The sequence below is a fragment of the Dendrobates tinctorius genome, unplaced genomic scaffold, assembly GCF_039654945.1.
Source record: "Dendrobates tinctorius isolate UK_male_01 unplaced genomic scaffold, ASM3965494v1 ptg000030l, whole genome shotgun sequence".
Classification (NCBI taxonomy): domain Eukaryota; kingdom Metazoa; phylum Chordata; class Amphibia; order Anura; family Dendrobatidae; genus Dendrobates; species Dendrobates tinctorius.
The window spans coordinates 11,876,775-11,901,484 of record NW_027361698.1 but is presented as its reverse complement, the minus strand read 5'-3'; the positions used below and the strand labels follow the sequence as shown (position 1 = coordinate 11,901,484).

General features: G+C 43.1%; 1 protein-coding gene across 5 annotated transcripts in view; it reads right to left on the bottom strand.

The window, feature by feature from the left end:
- Positions 1–24,710, bottom strand: part of SEC24D (SEC24 homolog D, COPII coat complex component) — a 177,895-nt gene that overhangs the window by 103,340 nt on the left and 49,845 nt on the right. For all 5 annotated transcript variants that reach the window (XM_073571857.1, XM_073571858.1, XM_073571856.1 and 2 more), the window contains exons 2-8: positions 24,476–24,660; positions 20,227–20,338; positions 20,010–20,152; positions 11,400–11,645; positions 7,748–7,872; positions 6,436–6,547; positions 5,914–6,041 (exon numbers count right to left, since the gene is read on the bottom strand). In XM_073571857.1, coding sequence (XP_073427958.1) covers positions 5,914–6,041; positions 6,436–6,547; positions 7,748–7,872; positions 11,400–11,645; positions 20,010–20,152; positions 20,227–20,338; positions 24,476–24,626 — 1,017 coding nt within the window. In that variant the 5' untranslated portion in view covers positions 24,627–24,660. The remainder of the gene's footprint in view (positions 1–5,913; positions 6,042–6,435; positions 6,548–7,747; positions 7,873–11,399; positions 11,646–20,009; positions 20,153–20,226; positions 20,339–24,475; positions 24,661–24,710) is intronic.

Here is a 24,710-nt window from a genome sequence, read left to right as displayed (position 1 = left end):
AGAGGCACAGAACCTCTGACTCCAGTGCCATCTGTTCCCAGACAGACGCTCGTGGGGCCGAAATGATGAACCTGTTTGGGGGATATCTCCCAAACTCCAGTTTCAACCCTGCCCCCACCTGGTTGAGAATCCAAGGACTGGATGTTATTTTCTCCCAGGCTGGAAGGAAGAGGGAGAGCCTTCCCCCCATCTGGGGAAGAGAGTCATTTGGAGGACCTCCGACCAATTTGGGAAGAAGTACCAAACAGGAAGCCCTTGGTCTTTTTTGGCCCATAGTCCCGTCTCCTCCGTTCTGTGGATGTTCTCCTTCGGTTGTATCTTTTCCCCCGAAAGGACTGCCTGAAGGACGAGAAGGGAGGTTTCGGGAATCCCTTTTTCTTATCGGCCACTTTTTCCAAGATGTCATCCAAAGTCGAGCAGAATAAATATTGTCCTTCACACGGGAGAGGGCATAGTTTCCCTTTTGCTTGAATTTCCCCTGGACAGCTTTTCAACCAAACTGCTCTCCGGCCTGCATTAGAAAATGCAGCAAATCTTGCAGCCAGTCTGGATGAGTCAGCCGATGTATCTGCCAAGAAGGCCGCCGCTCCTTTGATTACCGGAAGCATCGTCCTAATGGGGTCACTGGACGAATTGTCGCATAGCTAGTCCTCCAACATGCTCAGCCAGACCATGAGGGACCTCGCTGTGTAAGTTGCTGCGATGGCTGGTCTCAATACCCCTGCTGATGACTCCCATGTTGCCTTAAGAAAGGTATCAACCTTCGTATCGAGAGTCTTTTAATAATCCTGATTCCTCAAAGGGAATGGATGAATTTTTTGAGGCCTTGGATATGGCAACATCCAAACTGGGAGCTTTACTCCAGGACGAGGTGGTCTCATCCTCAAACGGGTACTTCCTTTTAAAGGATGATGGCAGGGGGCCTTTCCTATTCAGCTTCTCCCATTCTTTACTGATGAGATTAAGCAATTTTTTATTCATAGGTAAAACTCTACGTTTTTTCTTGTCCAAGGTGCCATACATGACATCTTGGATAGACTTTTTAGGCTTCTGGTCGACCAGTCCCATTGTGGACCTTACTGCCTTAACTAAATTGTCCACCTCCCCCAGGGAAAGCAATAACCCGCACCCGAGTCGCTTTCTGATGAGGAGGATTCCGAATTATCCCGCAGAACTCCCTCGTCAGACGACACTGACGATGAGGGAGATACTTCGCCCCTATCCCTTCTTGATGTTTCCCCTGAAAGGGACCGGGAGTTTAATGAGTTCTCCACCTCGGCTCTGATGAGAGTTCTCAAGGTGGAAGAGAAGTCAGGGGTCTCATTGGCCACCTTGTCATTGATACACGGCTGACATAATTTTTTGAGCCATGCGCTATCCAGATCCTGCCCGCATAGAGCGCAGGCTCTGTGCTTCGACTTCCCAGCACTCTTTCTAGGGGGCTACTACCAGAAAGCCAGACAGAGAATGAGAGTGAGAGAGCGAGATTGGCATTATTAAAATGGCATTTTCGTAGCTTACTCACCACTCAGAGAAGTTAAAGGGTACCGGAACACGAGGCAGAACGTCGTCCGAAAGGTCTCCCTTAGGGACCACGGAATCTTCTATCCTGATAGAGCTGTGCCGACTTGTACTGGAATCCTCGGACCTGCTTGCCCCGCTGGAGCTTCCGGAATTCCCATCCTAGTAAGGCTGGCGTCGGGGTCGCTGCGGCTGCTCTGGTTCCCAATGCTGCTGCTGTGGCTGCGGACTCTGCTGCTGCTGCCGCTGTGGAGAGGGCTGCTGTGCCTCCAATTCTGCACCAGTGCCCCTGCCTGGCCGGCGATCCATCCATAAGAACTATGTCTTGTCTGTAGGGGATCTGCTGGCCGGCGTCTCCTGCAGCTTCCAATACCCACCCCGGAAGTGTTTCTCGGGCGAAAGGTCACGGCCGCGTCATCAGAGTGCATCTTCCTGTTCCCGGCCGCGCTCTGAGACCACACCAGGACGCAGGGCTGCCTGATAACCATGCGCCGGACGCTTTCAGTACCTCTGGTGCCGGCCAAAGCAGAGACCATGCCCTGCCGCCACCAACCGGCCCAGGTCTGGGAACTTGTTCCTCTTCCTTGTGATGCTGCTGCCATGCAGGTAAAGGCTCCGCCCATCAAGGACAGGAAACCACTGATGCAGAGAGAAGAGTCACCCTTTTTATCTTAAAAGTTCCCTGTTGCTAAAGGGCGGATCCCCTCTCTCATTGGTGCTGTCATGGGTGATGGTGATAGGAAAAAGGTGTTTTGACTTTGTGGCTGTACCAGATAAAGGGCACTGTTGCTATCACTTTTGTAGGGGTACAATAACTGTCATTGTAATGTGTCACTATTAAAGGGACCATGTGGTTCTTGGTTGTATTGTTCCTGTAACCAATATAAGGGGCACTGATAAAGGGTCACATTGTATACCTTCCCTTGCTTCAATGTCCAAAAGTGACAATTAGATCTGTTACTAAAAATAAAGAATATGACAACAAAACAAAAAACAACTCAAAAGGGGACCTGCTTTTGAAGCACAATATGTGAAATATCTGCTTGCAGAACTGGGACTTTCTTCAGTGCTTTGTCTGAGGACGTGCACTTTCAACCCTTCCTCACAGATGCTTTCAATCACAGCTCAGCAGCTGAAACGGCAATCTCAGACACTTCTAAGCTGCGACTGGCAGCATCTGGGAGGGAGGGGATAAAGCACACTTCCACAGAGAAGGCTCTGAAGAAAAGTCAAGTTGGACTGTAAGCAGAGATTTCACATGCTGCACTACAAAATTAAAAAACTGTGAATATCTCTGTAATAAAATGATGCAGTGCAAAACTGAAAAGAGCAGCAGAATCAAGGGAGCTTTGGGATTTTTACAAGGTGTTTAATTACGGTATTTTTTTTTAACAAGTGACACACTGCCACACTGTCAGCATTGCTTGGGTAACAATACTACACTGAAAAAAATGCTATGGTTCTAAACCACAGCACTGAATGCTAATGAAGAGACCTGAGTAATCTCGAAAGCTTGCAATTTGTTACCATCTTTTCAGTTAGCCATTAAAAGGTATCAACCACTCAGGACTCTCAATTCTAAATATTTTTCTATCTACTGGGTAAGACGGTACAAAGATATACAACTTTCTTGAGTTATTGCAGACCTATAAGACTTTTGAGGCTGAAATGATGCAAGGAATCAGTCCAGGGCTCGGTTATACGTACATTAACAGTAATTGGCTTTGTGGGTTCATACTCATATCAGGTTAGATAGTTAGAGGCATGCAAGAGCTAATAATGAAAGAAAGCTTGATTAACAAAGTCCAAGTCTGGCAGAGGAAGACTAAAGACTCTGTTTGCCTGAATATGATCTCCAGGATAATAAGACATTTACAAAGCAGCAATATTAGAGAAGACCTGTCATATTACTGAATGTCCATGTACTTGTATAACATGAAGTGGACATGCAGTCTGGCAGGAGACCGTCATCAGTCACAATAATAGACACATTAATAATAGCTCGTATTTTGAATTATCTGTACATTTGCACATGTTGTGTTGGTTCTCTGTTTAGTTCTTCAATTTCAGCTCCATTGTAAGTGATCAGATTGAAGGGGATGGCTGAGGAAGGACACTGCAGGTCTCAGCACACATCACCCTAAGAAATACGCTCAGTTGTTGCTCATTGGTGACAAGCGGTCACTAATTTCTGTCTCACTTTTTTCTGCTGGTGAATCCGGACATCTTAGGATATAAACTTTTACATTAAAATGAATGGCAGATCATGTTCCAAGTGGTTTAGCTTCTCTATATTACACTTCAATGGAGGACCTCTATGTGGGTTTTAGAAATTGCAACAATCCTAAATCTATTATTAATTAATTATTATTATTATTATTATTATTATTATTATTTATCCTAAACCTAATACCATTTTTCCTTAAAGTTTAAAGTTATGTGATAACCCATGTGGCAAATTGCCTACACCCTTTAAGGGGTTACCAGTTTAAAATAATTATATTAAATGGAATCTGTCATCAGTTTTTTCATGTATAAACCAATACCCCCAACTTCTTTAGCACCTGCATTCCAGAAAGTTGTATTTTATGCCCTGACTCCCCTGCTTATTCACCAAAAAAAAACTTTTCAAGTGCTACAGCGAGGTATGCAAGTTAAGATGGTCCAGTCCAATGGGCGTCATTGCAGCAGCACCTATTCCTCCTCTCCCCTGTTAAATGCCGTCCTCCTGCTGTATTTGATGTGAAAGACGAGTTCTGTGTCATCCACATAGCTGAAAGAAATCTCGTGCCTGCACGATGACATTGCCAGCTCGTGCAGACACACTTTGATCTAGCCTACTGTGGCAGTAAAACCTAAATGTGCATGTGTCGGCACATGTCTTACCATCTCCTACATACCAGAACCATTTCTCCCATATTGTTTTGTTCCCTGCCACCAGAAATCGCAGAAGAATAGTTTAATCTAGTTGGTTCAGGTAAGCAGGAGCTGAAAATACTTGTGCCGGCACATGCACAGTCAGGTTTTATTCTCTGCCCGTAGTAGGGTAGAGCAAAGTGCGACTGCGCGAGACGGTGATGTTGCTGCGCAGGCGCGAGATTCTGTTCTGCTATGTGGAGGACACAGGACGGGTCATAAACTTCAATCACAGCAGAAGGGCGCCATTTAGCAGGGGAGAGGAGGGACAGGCACGGCTGCAATGATGCTCAACAGGCCTGAACATCCAAATTTGCATACCTCGCTGAAGCACTTCAAAAAGTTTTTTTGAGGCTATACAGGGGAGTCAGGGCGTAATATACAACTTTCTGATATGCAGCACAGGCGCTGAAGAAGGTGGTGGTATTGGTTCACAAATTAAAAAATTGGTGACAGGTTCCCTTTAAAAGAGCTTAAAAAAAAGAAATTTTACAACTACATGAAGACAAGAGCCCCTGCATTGACAAAGAAGGGGGTCAGCATAGCCATTTAAATGAGCAATCAGCCCTCTTCACATACCACACTGCTGACATGCCGACACAGGAAACCAGGATTTTCATACATGTGGGATCAACAAAAATCAGTGAAAAATATATTATATTAACTATTGTTGATTTTCACTTTTTCCCCCAAAAAATTTTGGGGGAAAATGGGGGGTGCATCTTATAATGCGGATATACCGTTGATGCAGGCCGCAGGCTGGGATGAAAGGGTGTCTAGCAGTGCTGCGGGGGGGTGTCCGGCGGTGCTGCGGAGGTTCTTCCAACATTTTGTGAAAGGCCAGAGCTCCCGCAGTTCCATGGTTTCCTATGCGTTGGCCCTGGGAAAATGGCCGCTGGGGGCGGCGCATGCACAGATAGAGATCTCGCCACCAAGATCTCGGGAGATGAGATCTCAGCGGAACTGTGGGGGCTCTGGCCTTTCACAAAATGTCAACAGAGCCTCCGCAACACCGGAGACACCCGCAGCGGCACCAGACACCCCCGCAGAAGCGCCGGACACCAGAAGCAGGACCAGATACCAGCAATGGCGTACCACACATCGAAACACCCCCTCATCCCAGCCTGCGGCTTGCAGCATCAACCCACTCCTGTCTCCTCCTACAGCGACCCTGAGACCCTGCTTCACCGCAGCCACTACCCCCGATAAGCAATAAGATGCATGAATTAAAAGAAGCACTACCATTTTATTTTAAAAAAAATCCTATTTTTCTTAAAATTTGGGAAGTGTCTTATAATCCGGAGCGTTTTAGAATCCGAAAAATACGGCACTTACTAAACTGCATGTGCTAAGCCTTTCACATCCTAAATGTTTCCTATTACTACGACAGCTTAGGTAACATTCGAACGACTAGATGATGAGGTCACACCAGCTTTATATAATAATTTGAACATATCTGGCACAAGTTTCTCTTACCTCATTTGAGGGAACCACAGCTAGAGGCTTGATGACAGCGGCAAGTGGAATTTGAGACTGTTTAGCCATGTCGGAGGAGGTAGGGAAACAATATGTTGTACATCTAATGTAACGGGGGCTGGCATTCCCTGCAACATTGAAGACATTTAATTATGACCAAAGCGTATCAAAATCATAGCCCACAATCCAGGAGACTGCTAACAAAAGCAGTCAGCTTGCCACAATACTTACTATATGATTTACAACAGAGCTGTTCTCTTCATAGAGATTACAGAACCTGTCCAAAGCAATATTTCATTGCTCAAATAGTAGATTTACTTGTGTTATTAGGAAATACAATACTTTAATAGGGGACTGTTCTGGGAAACCACAACGAAACCTGAGAAAGTCAGCTCTAGAGTTGTTACCACACTTGTATAAACTCAGCCTGTAACATTTCTCGTAGCCCTCACAGCAAAATTAAAACAATCTCCACATGAGATGTCAATGTGAGATGATATGTAACTACCTGCACATGATTACCTTGGTCCTGTATAACACAGTCCGTGGTGACCAGAGGAGGGATCTGACCTCTGACATTAGTGGTATAGACCTGGCCAGCTCTGTTGATCTTATCGTTGTCAATCACTTGTATCTGTTAAAAATTTTTTTAGAAAAGCTTAGAATTATTCCTTAAGCAGTAACATATGAAAGATACGGCACATAAGCATAGTGTACCAATATTGGATGTTTTATACCTTATTGACCACATACCGTATCTCTTCCTAACCACTTGGGCCCCAATTTATCAAAGCTTTTATTGTCAAAAAAAATGGTGTAAAACGCTTTGGAAAGTCGCACATTTTTGATTAACGTGTAGTTGAGCAAAAATATTGTGACCTTGGGCGTTTCCCCAGTTCAAAGCAGATATGCCAAAAATTGGAGGAGTCAGAGTGTGGCTACTCCCACTAGTTAAATTCAGCACAAGCGACAAGAGTTTCTACACCAGAAATCCTACTCCAGTCCCTAACTGGAGTAGCATTTCTAGCGAGGTTCAGGGAGGTACACACTACTGAGAAGATGCACAAATTCATTAAGAGCCTCTCAATGAATTGTGCCAGTCTAAATGACTCAGACAATGGGTGATAATTCTGAGTGCACTGATTTCATATTGAACAGTATGAGAGCAAACTCATGATCACAGATAAAGCTACATGTTCCACTAACATACAAAGAAGTGGTTTTCATCCCACAATGCAAGTGTTTCAGTCAAGTTCTTGAAGACAGGCAAAGCTGCTTCAGAGTTCAAGTGCACAAATATGGCCGTATCCAAGAATAAAAAAACAAATCTATCAATCTAAATTCCTAATAACATTTCTGAAAAAAAAATTCCTCTAGCTCTGTACAACAATCATGCTGTTTCTACTTCTACCTTTGCCAATTAGCCTTTTCACTGTGGTGGAAATTTGGAAAAACTGAACATTTGCTCACGAGCATTCCTGCTCAGTATAGGGTTGGTGATGTACCAAGATGTACCATATACTGTAATATTAGTCAGGAGAAGATCATTGAAATTTCCAGTATTGTGATCTTTCATCCACATACCCTCGACCTCCCCTCCATCCTTTTCTTGACATTAGTCTTGTTTGGAGACTGCGGATGATTTTGCAGAAGAATGAGAAATAAATGACAGACGCACGAAACACAAACAAATGAAAAAACAGATCAAAACTTGGGTGAAAAAATGGACATGTGTGAACCCAGCCTTACAAAGAGTTTTGAACCTGCATACAATATACACACTGTAGACCATCATTACAAATATCTATATAGTAGCAATGACACAATGACTTACTGGACTTGGTATAGAATCTGGATCAAGTTTCTTTTGAGGTGGGCCAGACATTTGCTGTTGGCTTCCAGGAAATGCACCAGGGTAAGGCATTGGGGGTCCCGCCAACTGAGCACCATAGCTGTTTTCTACAATATGAACAGTCAAATATACATTTAAGATCATATGCCTGATATTTACTTATATTTACTTAAAGGTAATAGGTAATAAAAAAAGACCTGTATTAAAAATTAGATATCTTGCAATTTTCACATTGGCCACTGTTTCTTCTTTTACTCTCTAACTTCCTGCTGTTTCAGGAAATCCATATGTAAAATAGCAGCAATAGACTATATAATCAATATCCTATATTTTGTAATATATATATATATACACGCCTTATCGTGTCTGTCTGTAACCGAAATCGCGGGCCGCTGATTGGTTGCGGCCTGGCGGCCGCGACCAATCAGCGACAGGCGCAGCTGTTTGTAACGGTAAGTTGTGCCTGCCGCTGATTGGTCCCGGCCGCCAGGCTGCGACCAATCAGCGGCCAGCGCAGTCGGGGACAGCGCTCAATCAGACACAGAGATTATTCCATTGAAAAGATAAAAAAAAAACCATGCATACCACGAAAGGGGGGTGAGGGGACCATGCATACCAAGAAAGGTGGGTGAGGGGACCATGCATACCAGGAAAGTGGGGTGAGGAGACCATGCATATCAGGATTGGGGGTGAGGGGACCATGCAATGCATACCAGGAAAGTGGGGTGAGGAGACCATGCATATCAGGATTGGGGGTGAGGGGACCATGCAATGCATACCAGGATTGAGGGGTGAGAGGACCATGCATACCAGGAAAGGGGGGTGAGGGGACCATGCATACCAGGAAAGGGGGGTGAGGGAACCATGCATACCAGGATTGGGGGGTGAGGGGACCATGCATACCAGGATTGGGGGGTGAGGTGACCATGCATACCAGGAAAGGGGGGTGAGGGGACCATGCATACCAGGATTGGGGGGTGAGGGGACCATGCATACCAGGATTGGGGGGTTGAGGGGACCATGCATACCAGGAAAGGGGGGTGAGGGGACCATGCATACCAGGAAAGGGGGGTGAGGGGACCATGCATGCGAGGATTGGGGGGTGAGGGGACCATGCATACCCAGAAAGGGGGTAAGAGGACCATGAATACCAGGAAAGAGGGGCGAGAGGACCATGCATTCCAGGATTGGGGGGTGAGGGGACCATGCATACCCCGAAAGGGGAGTAAGAAGACCATGCAAAGCCAGGAAAGAGAGGTGAGAGAACCATGCATACCAGGATTGGGGGGTGAGAGGACCATACATACCAGGATAGGTGGTTGAGGGGTAGCATGCATATCAGGATTGGGGGTGAGAGAACCATACATATCAGGATTGGGGGGTGCATTATTGCATTATTATTAAATATTCAATAATAAACTGCATATATATTCTAGAATACCTGATGCGTTAGAATCGGGCCACCATCTAGTGAAGAATAATGACCGTGAGTAAAGGTCATTGTGAAGAAATGGGGAGCAACAGGATCTGAGACATTGCCTATTGAGATTAGTGGATCCTGTGTATACTGTGAAGGGAGGGGGATCAGCAGGAGCTGAGACATTGCCTATTGTGATTGGTGGATCCTGTGTATACTGTGAAGGGAGGGGGATCAGCAGGAGATGAGACATTGCCTATTGTGATTGGTGGATCCTGTGTATACTGTGAAGGGAGGGGGATCAGCAGGTGCGGAGACATTGCCTATTGTGATTGGTGGATCCTGTGTATACTGTGAAGGGAGGGGGATCAGCAGGAGATGAGACATTGCCTATTGTGATTGGTGGATCCTGTGTATACTGTGAAGAGAGGGGGATCAGCTGGAGCTGAGACATTGCCTATTGTGATTGGTGGATCCTGTGTATACTGTGAAGAGGGGGATCAGCAGGAGATGACACATTGCCTATTGCGATTGGTGGATTCGATCCTGTGTATACTGTGAAGGGTGGGGGAGCAGCAGGACATGGGACATTGCCTATTGTGATTGGTCGATCCTGTGAAGGGAGGGGGAGCAGCAGGAGCTGAGACACTGCTCTTATGAATGGTGGATCATGTGTATACTGTGAAGGGAGGGGGAGCAGCAGGAGCTGAGACACTGCCATGATGAATAGTGGATCCTGTGTATACTGTGAAGGGAGGGGGAGCAGAAGGAGCTGAGACATTGCCTATTGCGAGTGGTAGATCATGTGTATACTGTGAAGGGAGAGTAATCAGCAGGAGCGGAGACATTGCCTATTGTCATTGGTGGATCATGTGTATACTGTGAAGGAAGAGGGAGCAGCAGGGTCTAAGACATTGCCTATTGTGATTGGTGGATCCTGCTTATATAAAGCTGTTACCTGTCATTGTAATCATTCCATTTGATGAGAATGAGACTTCTGAAAAGTCTTCCTGAAAAAAGAGGAAGTATGTATCTAGGCAAAATATCCCCAGAGGCCAGTGTAAAAATTGTTAAATTTCTCATTTTGTTTTTTTACATACAGATTGTGATATGAAAACAAATTAAATCAAATACCAAAAATATGCAAAATAAAACCGTAGGGAAAAAGTAGCGCAGCGCAAATAGGATCTTATCCAACAAGACTTATAAGTAATTTTATCAGATTGTGATACTCTGATCCGTAGGTTGTCAAAACCGATGAATATCTGGATCTGGAGAAGTTATGGATACCAAATTATTGAAGACATCAATTCAAAGAAATGTATTAACTTGCAGACTTTATTCATTGTGTTTCAAAGTGACAGGTGCTTCTTCAGGAAAAAAAAAACACAACATTTTGTATGTGGTTGTTTCCTGAAGAAGAAGTTAATACATTTCTTTGAACTGATGTCTTCAATAATTGTCAGGGCGAAAGGTATCTTTGGAAGCCTAAAGTGGTTAAGCGTAGACATAAAAGCCTGAACAATATGCACAGCAAGTCGTTTTTACATAGAAATTAATATGCTAATTCTTTTCACCTTTTTCTGTGGCATCCTCCTGAAAAAGACGATGTGTGCACTTTCCCTTATGCGGTCCATGAAGTCTTCTGTGTCTCATGAATTTTCTGGAGTTATGTGCTAAACTTCAGTACTGTGCAACACTCTATTTCTTATATATTATAACTGTCTCCATCTCTAGATATTATGTCAGAGAGCAGAGTATGCAATAACACCAAGCGGTCTGTGCTCCATTATCTGTCCTGTACAGTATTATTTTATGCATATAGCTGAAGAAATATAGTAATTCAACAGTGATTAGCGCTAAGAACTTTTATGCACCTTTGTATACTGTAGATTTGCTGCATAGTTTTTTACGTATTTATTATGCTTTGCTTATATAGCGCTATCTTATTCCACAGCGCTTTACAGACATTACCATCACTGTCCCAAATGGGATTCACAATCTAATTTCCCTATCAGTATGTCTTTGAAAAGTGGGAGGAAACCTGAGAACCCTGAGGAAACCCATTCAAACACGGGGAGAACATACAAACTCCTTGCAGATGTTGTCCTTGGTTGGATTTGAACCCAGGACCCCAGAGCCGCTTAATAAATAATCCTGCATGTTTAGACAAAATTGCATCTATTCCATTTAAACCTAAGATATGAAATTACTTACGGTTCTGTGGAGGATATCCAAACTGCGGGGGCTGACCTGGCATCTGTTGTGGAAATGAAGGATGTGCATTTATTCCATCTTGCATATTGGGATGAGGTAAGAGAGGCTCAGAGCTAAAACCATTAAAACTGTTGGTTGTCACTGGAGGTGAATGGAGGCCAGGAGGCATGTGACTTGTCTGAGGTGGAAAACTGCCAAGCATATTTGGGGTAGGAGGCACATGAGGGCTACTGGATCCAGGAGGACCTGTGTTTATGGAGAAAGCAGTAGATGTAAAAGAGTAAACTAGATACTACAGATTAACAAATCCCTTATCAGATACACATACACCTTGGTAAGCATAAACTCCTAAAGGACCCGTCACACTAAGCGACTTACCAGCGATCCCGACACCGATATGAAGGTGTCAGGATCGCTGGTAAATCGCTATGTGATCGCTGGTGAGCTGTCACACAGACAGCTTCACCAGCGATCAGCACAGCGATGCCGAGCACCCGGCATCGCTGGCCATCCTGTAAAAAATAGAATCAAAATAAAAAATATAGTTATTCTCACCTTCCGACGTCCAGTTCAGCCATCCCGCCTCTCTCCACGCTCCGGTCCCAGTGATCCTTTGCGAGAATTACCGCGAGATGTCACAGTCTCGCGGGATAACAAAGTCTCGCGGTCATTCGTGCAAAGGATCACTGGGACCGGAGCGTGGAGAGAGGCGGGATGGCTGAACGCGACGTCGGAAGGTGAGAATAACTCTATTTTTCATTTTTTTAATTATTTTTTACACCTGATCACTGGTCTCCCGCCTGTCACACACAGCGATGCGTGCTGGCCAGCGGGAGACCAGCGACCAAAGAAATGTCCAGAGATTTCTTCCAGCGATCAGCGATACCGGCAGGGGGGCCGCTCGCTGATCGCTGTCACACACAGCAATCTCGCTGGTGAGATCGCTGTTATGTCACAAAAGTTGTGACTCAGCAGCGATCTCGCTACCGAGATTGCTTAGTGAGACGGGGCCTTAAGAGTGTATTTCCACGATCAGGAAACGCTACGGCGTAAACGGACATGCGGCGCGTCTTTGCAACATGTCTCTTTACGATGCGGCGACACTCCGTAACGTAAATTTACGTTAACGTAAATTAAACGTAAAACCGCATCTAATGATTAGTCACATGCGTAGTAACTGCATAATCGCAGCTTACTACGCATGTCTACTAAAGAAAATGACATACTTACCTGCCCTCCGGCTGGAAGTCCCCATCCAATGAAGTTCTCACGATAACTTGGCTTATTGCGAGAACTGCCGTGCATGTGACCGGGGGTTATCTCCAGTCACACGAGGCTAGTTCTCACGGTCAGCTGACCGCGAGAGCTAGAGTGGAGGTGATCGCTGGAAACATCTCCTGTGGTCACCTAGCACTGCTATATCTGGATGTCATGCATCCAGATGTAGTAGAGCTGGGCTCGTCGTGGGACACTCATATATGGACTCATAGAAAATAGCTAAAAACGTTGACTTTTCCGCAAAATTAATGAGCATGCTGTGTTTTTTACCGCTAAGCGTTTTTTGCGCGGAAAAAAACGCATCAATGTGCACAAAAAGTGCGGAATTCATTTAAAATGAATGGGATGCTTCTTCTATGCGTTTTTGAAGCGTTTTGACCAGGACAAACGCTTCAAAAACGCGAAAAAAAAACGATGGCACGCAGCCTAAATGTTTGGTTGCATTCCAAGCTAGGACCCCAGTGCTAGTCCCTGAGTCAGTATGATGTCCCAGAGTGTTACTGTGAATTACACAAGTCATACAGATGTTGTATGTAAATGTCAAAGATATTTTTCAGCTTTTTTATTAGGAACTACCAATACTATTAAAAATGTTAGGAAAAAAAATAAATAAATTTAAAGGAAATCTGTCACCAGGTTTTTGTTACCTAATCTGTAAGCACTGGCTATCAAGTTATCTGTAATGTTCTTAGAACCTTAAAAAAGATAAAGTCTGAGGGAAAAAAGAACTGATGAGTATCCTCAAGCCATGATAAAGAGGTCTAGTGGTCTATACCAGGTAGGAAGATTCTACTGTGCCACAGGGACTGAAGAGGAAGGTGAAGGGATGGGAGCTTGTCTGAAAACGTAACTGAATCCCTTCAGGTGTGAATGGAGCGGTGGTCGATCATGCGCAGAGCCATTCAATTCATTTTTACGGGCGTGACAAAAACAGGCAAGTGCAGCTCTTGGCTGTCTCCGGTGGTCCCATTAAGAATAAATGAAGCGGCAGGGTACAAGATCGAAACCAGGGGAAGAGTCTTGAGGAGATCATTTGCATATTCCCAGTGCCTTCTGGGATAAGTGAAGAGTCTCCGCGAGCTCAACGATCACTGGGTTTTGGCCGTTGCAGCTGAAAAGAGGAAATCGGAAAACCAGGGGAAGAATTTGGGCTCATCTTTCATCGTTTTTAAGAAATCTTAAGATGGAAGAGGCCAGGAGCCATTTGGTGAGCTGCATTTCTTGCTACATGTTCACAGACTTACCAGTGGAAAAGCCAAACTTCACATGCCACAAATGCAAGCTTGTGTCCCTGTTGGAGGAAAAGTTGCAAAATCTCGAAGAGAGGTTAGCTACGTTGAAGATCATTAAGGAAGGTGAAGAGTTCTTGGACAGAGCAGAATTATCTCTTCATGTTACAGAAAGAGAAGAAATTCGAAGTGCACCTGAAGAAACAGAGGAATGGAGACATGTGACCCAGAGAAGCAGGAGGATCAGGAGGCAGTCAGCACCCATACTGCTCAGAAACCAGTACCAGGCTCTCACGCAGGAAAACAATGAAGAAATACATCAGGATAAGACTTTGCCAACAAGCAGCAACCTTGTACGCCTTCAGAGTCCTCCTGGATGGAGAAAGAAAAATGTTGTGAAGAAGAAACGGAGAGTGGTGGTCATGGGGGATTCCCTGTTGAGAGGAACTGAGGCCGCTATCTGCAGACCGGATATAACTTCAAGAGAAATGTGTTGTCTTCCAGGTGCAAAAATTAAAGATGTGTCTAACAGGATATCAGGACTCTTCAGACCTACAGATGACTACCCATTCCTGCTACTACATGTGGGGACAAATGACACTGCAAGAAACGACCTGGAAACCATCTGCAGAGACTTTGAAGACTTAGGCAAGAAAGTGAAAGAACTGGGAGCGCAGGTGGTCTTCTCTTCCATCCTCCCAGTGGATGGCCATGGAACAAGGAGGTGGAATAAGATTCTGCAGGTGAACAACTGGCTACGTCGATGGTGCCGTCAGCAACGATTTGGATTTCTGGATCACGGAGTGAACTACTTATACGATGGACTACTTGCTAGAGATGGGGTGCACCTTACAAAGACTGGTAAGCATGTATTTGGAAGTCGCCTTGCTACACTTGTAAGGAGAGCTTTAAACTAGAACAACATGGGAAGGGAAGCAAAAGACCAGAAAAAGCCATACACCTGACAAATGCTATTGAGAACTCTGCTATTAGAAGTGGAAAGGAAGAACAAAGACGAAAGAATCTAATTAATAAAAATATTGGAGAAAGAGAAACCAATCACAAACTAAAATGTTTCTATACTAATGCACAAAGCATGGGCAACAAACAAGGAGAATTGGAACTACTAACACAGGAAAAGAAATATGATGTCATTGGAATCACTGAAACTTGGTGGGACAATACACATGACTGGAATACAAGACTAGAAGGATACAACTTATTTGCAAGAAACAGACTTGATAAACGAGGAGGGGGTGTCGCATTGTATGTTAGAAACGCGTATATCTGCACAGAGATTGAAGCTTCAGAGACTGGGAGTTCTGTGGAAACTGTTTGGGTAAGAATACAAGGACAGAACAATGGAAAGGACACCATTGTAGGCATTTACTACAGGCCGCCTGTGCAAGCTGAAGCTATGGATGAACTCTTTATGCATCAAATGGCCAAGTTCTCCAAAAAATATGACATAGTTGTCATGGGAGATTTCAACTATCCAGACATTTGTTGGGAATCTCTCTCAGGCAAAACTAACAGGTCAAGGAAATTCTTATCCTCTCTTGCTGACAACTTTATCTTCCAAAAGGTAAGGGAGAAAACAAGGGGAACTGCTACCTTGGATCTAATCCTTATAAACAGGGAGGAAATGGTTGAGGAGGTAAAAGTGGCTGGGACCCTAGGAGGTAGCGACCATGCTATTTTAGAATTTTGGATAACTAGAGGCGGAAGACCTGTGAAGACTCAGACGTCAAGGTTAGATTTCAGAAAGGCAGATTTTAAGGGATTCAGAAAGAGAATTGGAGGGATCCAATGGCTGGATATCCTTAAAGACAAAAATGTCCAGGAAGGATGGAAAATCTTGAAAAATGAAATTCTCAAAGCACAGTTGTTAACAATTCCGAAAAGAGGGAAGAATAGGAAGCAGTTAAGGAAACCAGGATGGATGAACACAGAACTTAAGCACATGCTAAAAAGGAAGAAAAAAATGTTTATAAAATGGAAAGAGGGAGGCATATCTAAAGAAGAATATAATGCTGTATGCAGAACCTGCAGGGCACAAATCAGATTATCTAAAGCTGAAAATGAATTGAGGCTTGCAAGAGATGTCAAAAGCAATAATAAAGGATTTTGGGGATATGTCAAAAGTAAAAGAAAAGTCAAAGATGCTATAGGATTTTTACAGGATGAAAATGATGAAATGGTAAGACAGGATGTTGAGAAGGCTGAACTTTTAAATTCCTATTTTGCATCTGTTTTCTCTCAGAAAGGAAATGTAACATCAACTGTTATTCACTGTCCTATTAAGGGAATAGAAGAATCCAGGATATCTATAAACAGAAAGATAGTGAGGAAACACTTAGCTAGCCTAAATGAATTCAAGTCTCCAGGTCCAGATGAATTACACCCCAGAGTACTGAAGGAGATAGCAGAAGAAATTTTTGAACCCCTCTCTATAATCTTTGAAAATTCTTGGAGAACAGGAGAAGTGCCAGAAGACTGGAGAAGAGCAAATGTTGTTCCTATCTTCAAAAAGGGGAAGAAGGTGGACCCAGGTAACTATAGGCCGGTGAGTCTGACTTCTATACCAGGAAAGATCTTTGAACAAATTATTAAACAACATGTATGTCAATACCTGGATAAGAATGAAGTGATTAAACAGAGTCAGCATGGGTTTGTAACTAATAAGTCATGTCAGACTAACTTAATTTCCTTCTATGACGGTATCACTGATTGGGTGGATCAAGGAAATGCTGTAGATATAGTATATCTTGACTTCAGCAAAGCATTTGACAAAGTCTCTCATACAATCCTTATTGAAAAAATGATTAAGTATGGAATGGACAAGGCAACTGTTAGGTGGATTCATAACTGGCTTAGTGATCGGACCCAAAGAGTGGTCGTAAATGGCTGCACATCCAGTTGGAAGAATGTCTCAAGTGGGGTACCACAGGGCTCTGTCCTGGGCCCTGTATTGTTCAACATCTTTATCAACGATTTAGATGAAGGAATTGAGGGTAAACTGATTAAATTTGCTGATGACACAAAGCTAGGAGGGATAGCTAATACTAGAGAAGAGAGAGAGAGGATTCAAAAAGATTTAAATAAACTGGAGAAGTGGGCAGCAACTAACAGAATGGTTTTTAACAGGGAGAAATGCAAAGTACTACATCTGGGCAATAAAAATGGAAAAAGCATATATAGAATGGGAGGAATAGGGCTAAGTGACAGCACATGTGAAAAAGACTTGGGTATACTAATAGATCACAGACTGAATATGAGTCAACAGTGTGATGCAGCAGCAAAAAAGGCAAATGCAATTCTAGGATGTATTAACAGAAGCATACAGTCTAGATCACGTGAAGTCATTATTTCCCTCTACTCCTCTTTGGTCAGACCTCATCTGGAATATTGTGTCCAGTTTTGGGCACCACATTTTAAAAAAGACATCAACAAACTGGAGCAAGTTCAGAAAAGAGCGACCAGAATGGTGACCGGTCTGCAAACCCTGTCTTATGAGGAAAGGTTGCAGGATTTGGGAATGTTTAGTTTGCAAAAGAGAAGACTGAGAGGAGACTTAATAGCTGTCTACAAATATCTAAAGGGCTGTCACATTGTAGAAGGATCAACTTTATTCTCATTTGCACAAGGAAAGACTAGAAGCAATGGGATGAAACTGAATGGGAGGAGACACAGATTAGATATTAGAAAAAACTTTTTGACAGTTAGAGTGATCAATGAGTGGAACAGGCTGCCACGAGAAGTGGTGAGTTCTCCTTCAATGGAAGTCTTCAAACAGAGGCTGGACAGACATCTGACTGGGATGATTTAGCGAATCCTGCTTTGAGCAGGGGGTTGGACCAGATGGCCCAGGAGGTCCCTTCCAACTCTACGATTCTATGATTCTATGATTCTATGACTTTTAAAAAAGTGAGATGTAAGCAGTTCTTCAGTTGTGCTTTTCCAGCCTGTGAATAAGACATTATACTGTACACTAATTTTGCACGATAGACATATCATGAGCTCAAAACACGCTCACAGCTAAAGTTCGTAGTTTTCTGGATGGCATTTGGGATAAACACTATATTGGTAGATTCCCAGTTGAATTTTCACTACTACAGAGAGCAGAGCTGCAGAGTTACAGATCTTACATTACACATATTGCCCAGTGTGGGGACATGGGGGTCAGCGGGTGCCGTAGTCCGCTAGCCGAAACCACATAGATCAGGGATCATCTCACCGAACGTCCGGTCTCATTTCCCCGTGGGCATAATGCTACTCAGACAACACAGGGAGAGGGTAAAACAGTGTGGCAATACCTTATCGAAGAACAAAACTGGCAAATAACAAAGAAGACAGTCCCAGAAAAATACCCATAGTGCTAAATTACAGTCTCACCCTTCCACTGACTCGCCGGAATAAAAGCAGCTGTGACCTCAGAGTTTCCAGGGCCGACTACCCTACCTGTGGCACACACAGAAAGGAGGTAACGACAAGCTTAGGAAGATGAAAGTGCATTGAGGTACAAGGCCAGATGACTGGAGAGTCACAACCTGGATTCTCCGAACATCTCCATGGAGCCGGGTGACCAGTGCGTCCAAATCCTGGCTTTCCTCGAACATATCCATGGGGCTCAGGTGACCGGTGGGTCCAAAATCTGAATACCCCAAACGAATCCATTGGGCTCAGGTGACCAGTGGGTCCAAATCCTGACTACCCCAAATGTATCCATGGTTCAGTGATGGTCAAAAGAGCAGATCTGTATTCTTTCAGCTGGGGCTGTGGTCCTATAACCTGGCATTCTGTAGAATGTCAAATCTGTGTCCCTCACGATGGAGCCATGATGTTTTGGCTGCTGTCTTGTAAAGAGTCTCTCGTTCTTTGGATGTTTTGATGTCTTGGATGAATCTGTCTAATTATATCTCACAGAGGCATATATCGTCTTTTTATAGTTAACAACTGTACTTCAATCCAGCAGCCAGAGGTCAAGAGAAACATGTGATGAATGATGTTCAGTAGAATTGTTTGATTATTTATAGTATATCCTTCAATGTTTGCAAGTCAACAAACTGGCTGGCCTGGACAATGTGTAATCAACATATTAGTAAACATCACTGTTCAGTTAACCTATGTCTGTCATCAAGGATACCAGCAAAATATGTTATAACAAAAGTCAACTTACAAGTCAATATTACAGGCTTATACGAACAAAGAGTCCGTGTTTTCTTGACCAAAACAAAGTAACTGTCACAGGTCTACCGAGACAGAGAGGAGCCAGAAGACCACAGAGTCTGATTTATCCTACTCCTGCACTGATTAGAAGCACTTACCTTTCATATTAAAAGGTGTTATTTTCTTTTAACAGAGCAGGGGTTAATCTGCCCAGTTAAGAGCTCCTGGAAGCTTTCCTGAGTTAAGGCTATCAGCTATACACTGCTAGCCACTCCCATCTCCTACATAAACTGGGTCCTGGCTAGCACTCATTGTCCTAGAGACGCTTATGCTGCATGGCTGGAGGTTGTTATTGGAGAAGTTATTTGGTGGATATATCTGTGACTGTTGCTAGGTTTTCAGTGTGTGATAATTCCATTTCTTCTCCTACTTTGGTTTAACCCCATCCTCCACTGTTTACCTCTGTTTATATGTGTATATTTGTATGATTGGTATTTTACTTTATCTCTTGTTAGTCTGGTTCGTGTATTACAGTACATTACTACTCTCCTCTTCCCTGGGTGGAGGAAGGGTACCGACTGAAGATGGATTCAGTAGCTAAGGCAAGGTACGTGGCCCCAGCGTCTTCACCATCAGAAGTAATGCGGGAAACAGGGCGAGCTAATGCGCCCCTATTGTTAGGGACACGGAAAGAGCCCTTGGTCATGCTGACACCCGACAACAGAGTCGTGGCAGAAACACAAATTCAAAAGTCAACATATAGATAACAGTCTATTCCTCCTGCTTACTGAAAATAGAAGTCTGGATAATTAAGATAAAATGCTGTGTCGTAACACCCAGTATATGCCAATATACGTCAGTCATGAAATGGCATGCAGCCTAAAGGAAGACAGAGCATTGATAATAAAAACGTATTACTAAACATAACAATTACCATATCCTCCAAGTTGCATACTGTTTAATTGGTTGGTCATCTGCTGGACTGGTGCTGGAGGAGAATTGTTAAAAGGTGTTGAAGACTGACCAAACGAAGGGTAGGAATGAGATGCATTACTGGTGGCTGGGGGACCTGGATGCCTGAAAAAAATGTAAATGAATAAACAGAATTGCAGACTCCATATAAGACTGCATTTAATCAATGTCCACATTACCTTTGAACAAGGTTTCCAGGTGTATTTTGTCCATTATAATAGTTATACTGAGAAGGCGATGGGGAGTTCAAGGAAACAGGAGATGCAAGTTGTGCACCAGGCTTCAGACCAGCTACAGAAACATACACAATACATGTTTTACAAACCAGTAAGGACCAGCAGATAATCTTGTAGCAACTTTCTGCCATTGTAGGTTAACTATTTAGCAAATTAATTAGAATAATGTATATAGTTTTTGAAGACTATACTTTAAATACTTCTCACATTTAATCCAAAGCAACTAAAAGATTGAATTAGTATGAAATAAAATGTACCTCAGCGCCTATACAGACTTTTGTGCCTCCACTTCTACTGCCTCCTACTTCTTGCTAACCTATTTATACCTTATACTAGTTAAAAACTAGAAGATAGAAGAAAGAGGGATTGCAAAAAAAAAAAAAAAACTTTATTGTGTTACCATGGAGATACTTAGGTCTGCATGAGAATTGTGTACATAAAATAGTAAGCGTATGTGCAGATGATCAGTAAACACTGGGGGTTGGATGCTGCGTACTTGTGCAGTATTTCAAGAAATCTCATGCCCACTATGCTTTCACACACTCCAGGGGCCTCCTCAAGCAAAATTTCGCCAATAGAATGTATTGAACACAGTGAATCCACACGGTTCAGTGAACACATGCGAATTCACCTGCGTTCAATAGACGGCAGCGCTTTGGATGCAGAAAACATGCAATGCGTCCGAAGCGCTGCCACTTCCAGATCGTCTGCACCTACCTTAAGAGATTTTTAAATCAAGACTATTTGCAAAACTAATGTAATTCCACAAACTAGGCCTAAAGAAAGTGGCACTTCCCAAAAAATATATATACCGAACAGATCAAGGAAGCATATTGCCATAAAATACACATTGCTTTATTAAAGTTCATACAAAAGACACAGACAGTTATAAAAAGAGATGGATGTCCAAATAGATACCATACATACATATGCCTACATACAGTGCCCAAAAATACATAAGGGGATACAGTCACAATTGAAAAGTCAAGGTATAATACAATTTGTATACAATATAGGGGGCACCAAACATGTGACCTGTACAAAATCTACACTGCAAACAAATACCACCAAATTGTATGTCACCAGCATTAAGATAAAAAACACTCTGCAAGTTATATGTGTCTATTACTGAATTCTATTTATGCATATAAATCAAAATTACAGACAGAGAGCACAATAACTTTTGCAGTCCAATTTCTGCTGTTACCCTTTGTAAAATAAAAAAAATTGAACCTGAAGTATTTTTTTTGTGAAAAAAAGTTAAATGTTCATTTTTTTTAAACATTCAAAAAATTCCTGTGAAGCACCTGAAGGGTTAATAAACTTCTTGAATGTGGTTTTGAGCACCTTGAGGGGTGCAGTTTTTAGAATGGTGTCACTTTTGGGTATTTTCTATCATATAGACCAGTGGTTTTCAACCAGTGTTCCGCGGCACACTAGTGTGCCGCGACATATGGTCGGGTGTGCCGCGTGTCCGCATCGCTAATTTACATGCGATGCAAATTAGCCATGTGGAGGCAAGCAGGGAGGCGGGTCGGAGAGGCAGCAGTCCCGTGTTCCTGTGTCGCTTCCTCCCTGACACAGCAGTCAGCGGCGCGGCTGGATGACATCATCATTCAGCCCCGCGGCTGCTGTGCCAGTGAGAGGAAGCTGCCGGTGAGGAGAGGTGAGGGGTGTGTGTGTGTGTGTGTGTGTGTGTGTGTAGGTGAGTTGATGGATGTGATGAGAAGCAATGATGGGAGTCATGGAGAAGGCGGTGATGGGGAGAGGGCAATGGAGAAGGCGGTGATGGGGGTGATAAGAAGGCGGTGGTGGGGTGAGGGCAATGATGGGGTTGTCGAAAGGGCAATAATGGGGTGGTGGGGAGAAGGAAATGATGGAGGTAGTGGAATGGGCAATTTCTACATGAAGGGGATTATGATGGGGCATATTACTACAAGAAGGTGATAATGATGGGGCATATTACTAAAAGAAGGGGATAATGATGGGGCATATTACTAAAAGAAAGGGATAATGATGGGGCATATTACTAAAAGAAAGGGATAATTATGTGGCTCATATACTGCAATATAAAGGGGTACAATGAGAAATACTATGGCCATGAGGCTGGAGTACAAGCGCCAGCTCATATACTATATATATATATATATATATATGGTATATGCTGATAATTATGTGGCTCATATACGTGGGACTGTATGTATGACTTTACATGGGACTGTATATATATATATGGGAATACATGGGACTGTATGTATGAGGTTACATGGGATTGTATATATGAGGGGGTTATGCTTTTTTATTTAACTTTTTAAAATAAATAATTTATTGAAAGGACCTCTGCCAGGCATATTTCACTCTTGAGGGCTTAAAAAGCAGCTCTTGTGGTGATAAGAAGCTGATTTAAAACCCCCAAGAGTGAACTCAGTGAGAGCTGTATGTGTGGAATAATAAATGATATTTTGCCGGTCTTCAGCAGTCATGTCCTGCTTGAATTGTATTGAATTGTACTGTTTTAGTGTCATTTTGTGCCATTTTGGTTGGTGGTGTGCCCCGGGATTTTTTACGTATAAAAAGTGTGCCGCGGCTCAAAAAAGGTTGAAAATCACTGATATAGACCCCTCAAAGTGGCTTCAAATGTGATGTGGTCTCTAATAATAAAATGGTGTTGCAAAAATGAGAAATCGCTGGTCAACTTTTAACCCTTATAACTTCCTAACAAAAAAAAAAATTTGGTTCCCAAATTGTGCTGATGTAAAGTAAACATATGTGAAATGTTACTTATTTTTGTGCGCCGTATCTCTGTGATTTAAGAGCATAAAAATTCGAAGTTGGAAAATTGCAAAATTTTCAAAATTTTCGCAAAATTTCCGTTTTTTTCACAAATAACCGCAAGTTATATGAATGAAATTTTACCACTACCATGAAGTACAATATGTCATGAGAAAACAAGGTCAGAATCACCGGGATCCATGGAAGCGTACCAGAGTTATTACCTCATAAAGAAGGGACAGTGGTCAGAATTGTAAAAATTGGCCCAGGCATTAACATGCAAACCACCCTTGGGAGTAAAGGGGTTAAAGGGAATCTGTCACCACATTTGACCTATCTAAACTATTAATATAGGTGTAGAGGTTATAGACTGCTGAGGAGAGTCCTTCCTACCTGTAGGTCTCACATCTGATGCCTTGTTGCTGATAAATCATCTTTTATCACTTTATGTATGTGAGCTTTTCCAGGCTCTGGGGAGGACGCTGCCTGGAAGAGATCTGCCTCCAAAGCTTGTTTTACAGGAAGGGGAGTTACCAGTGTGAGACAATTAGCTAACACGGTACAGGAGAAATTAACCTTGGCTTCTTGAAAACAGGTTTTTTTTGCTTCTCTCTCAGCTGGGCTGTATTGCAACAATATTACAACTCTGTCTGCCTGTCATTGAAGACTGCAGATGTGTAAGGTACACTCACACACAGCTCTCCCGTGAGATCAGAAGAGCAGGGAGTGGTCATTACACATCACACTGGTAACCCTTACGCATCACACTGGGAACCATTACACATCACACTGGTAACTCCCCCTTCATGTAACACAAGCTCTGGAGGCAGAGTCATCTTCCGGATCTTCCAGGCAACATCCTCCCCATAGCCTGGAAGAGGACAATTACATAAAGTGATAAAAGAGGATGTCTCAACAACAAGACAGCTGTTATGAGACATACAGGTAGGACTATCTTCAGAAGTCTATAACCTGTATGCCCACATTAATAGTTTACGTGGGTCAAATGTAGCGACAGAATCCTTTAATAAATTTGGAGTGCTGCATTGATAAGATTTCAAAATGTTTGAAGGGCATAAAGCAGCCAGAAAGCAGTGAGCCACCTTCTCTGCTGCTAAACAATGTCCCTATTCTTCTCACTTTTGAAACATGGAGAAAGGGTGCAAAGTGGTACATTTTTACACAAAATGATAAGTGACAAAATTTGAGAGTTCTTTCTTTATTAACACCAAAAAAGTGTTATAACAATCTTGACATTTTCCTCTTACGATACTATTAGTTCTGACTTTTCATTTTTGTCTTGGCATGTAAATGAGACTTTGTAAAACACAATTCATGTGTATGGTACTGTAGTGTTACGCCTGCTAGCCCTAACCCAGTGCTGTTTTAGAAGATCTCATGGTTCCACATCAATTCTCACCTGGTTGTGGTGGAGGAGACACAATGTTTGTAACCCCAGAATGGCCATATGTCGGTGACATGACTGGTGTTCCATATCCTGGCTGAAAACCCCCCAATCCAGGCTGAGGTTGAGAGAACGGAGGAGCGGTCACATACCCTTGCTGGCTCATTCTTTCATTAGCAGCTAAAATATTCTTCTGTCCTCTATAACAAAGAAAGAAACACAGTATTCTGTAAAACAAAGAAAGTCTGCA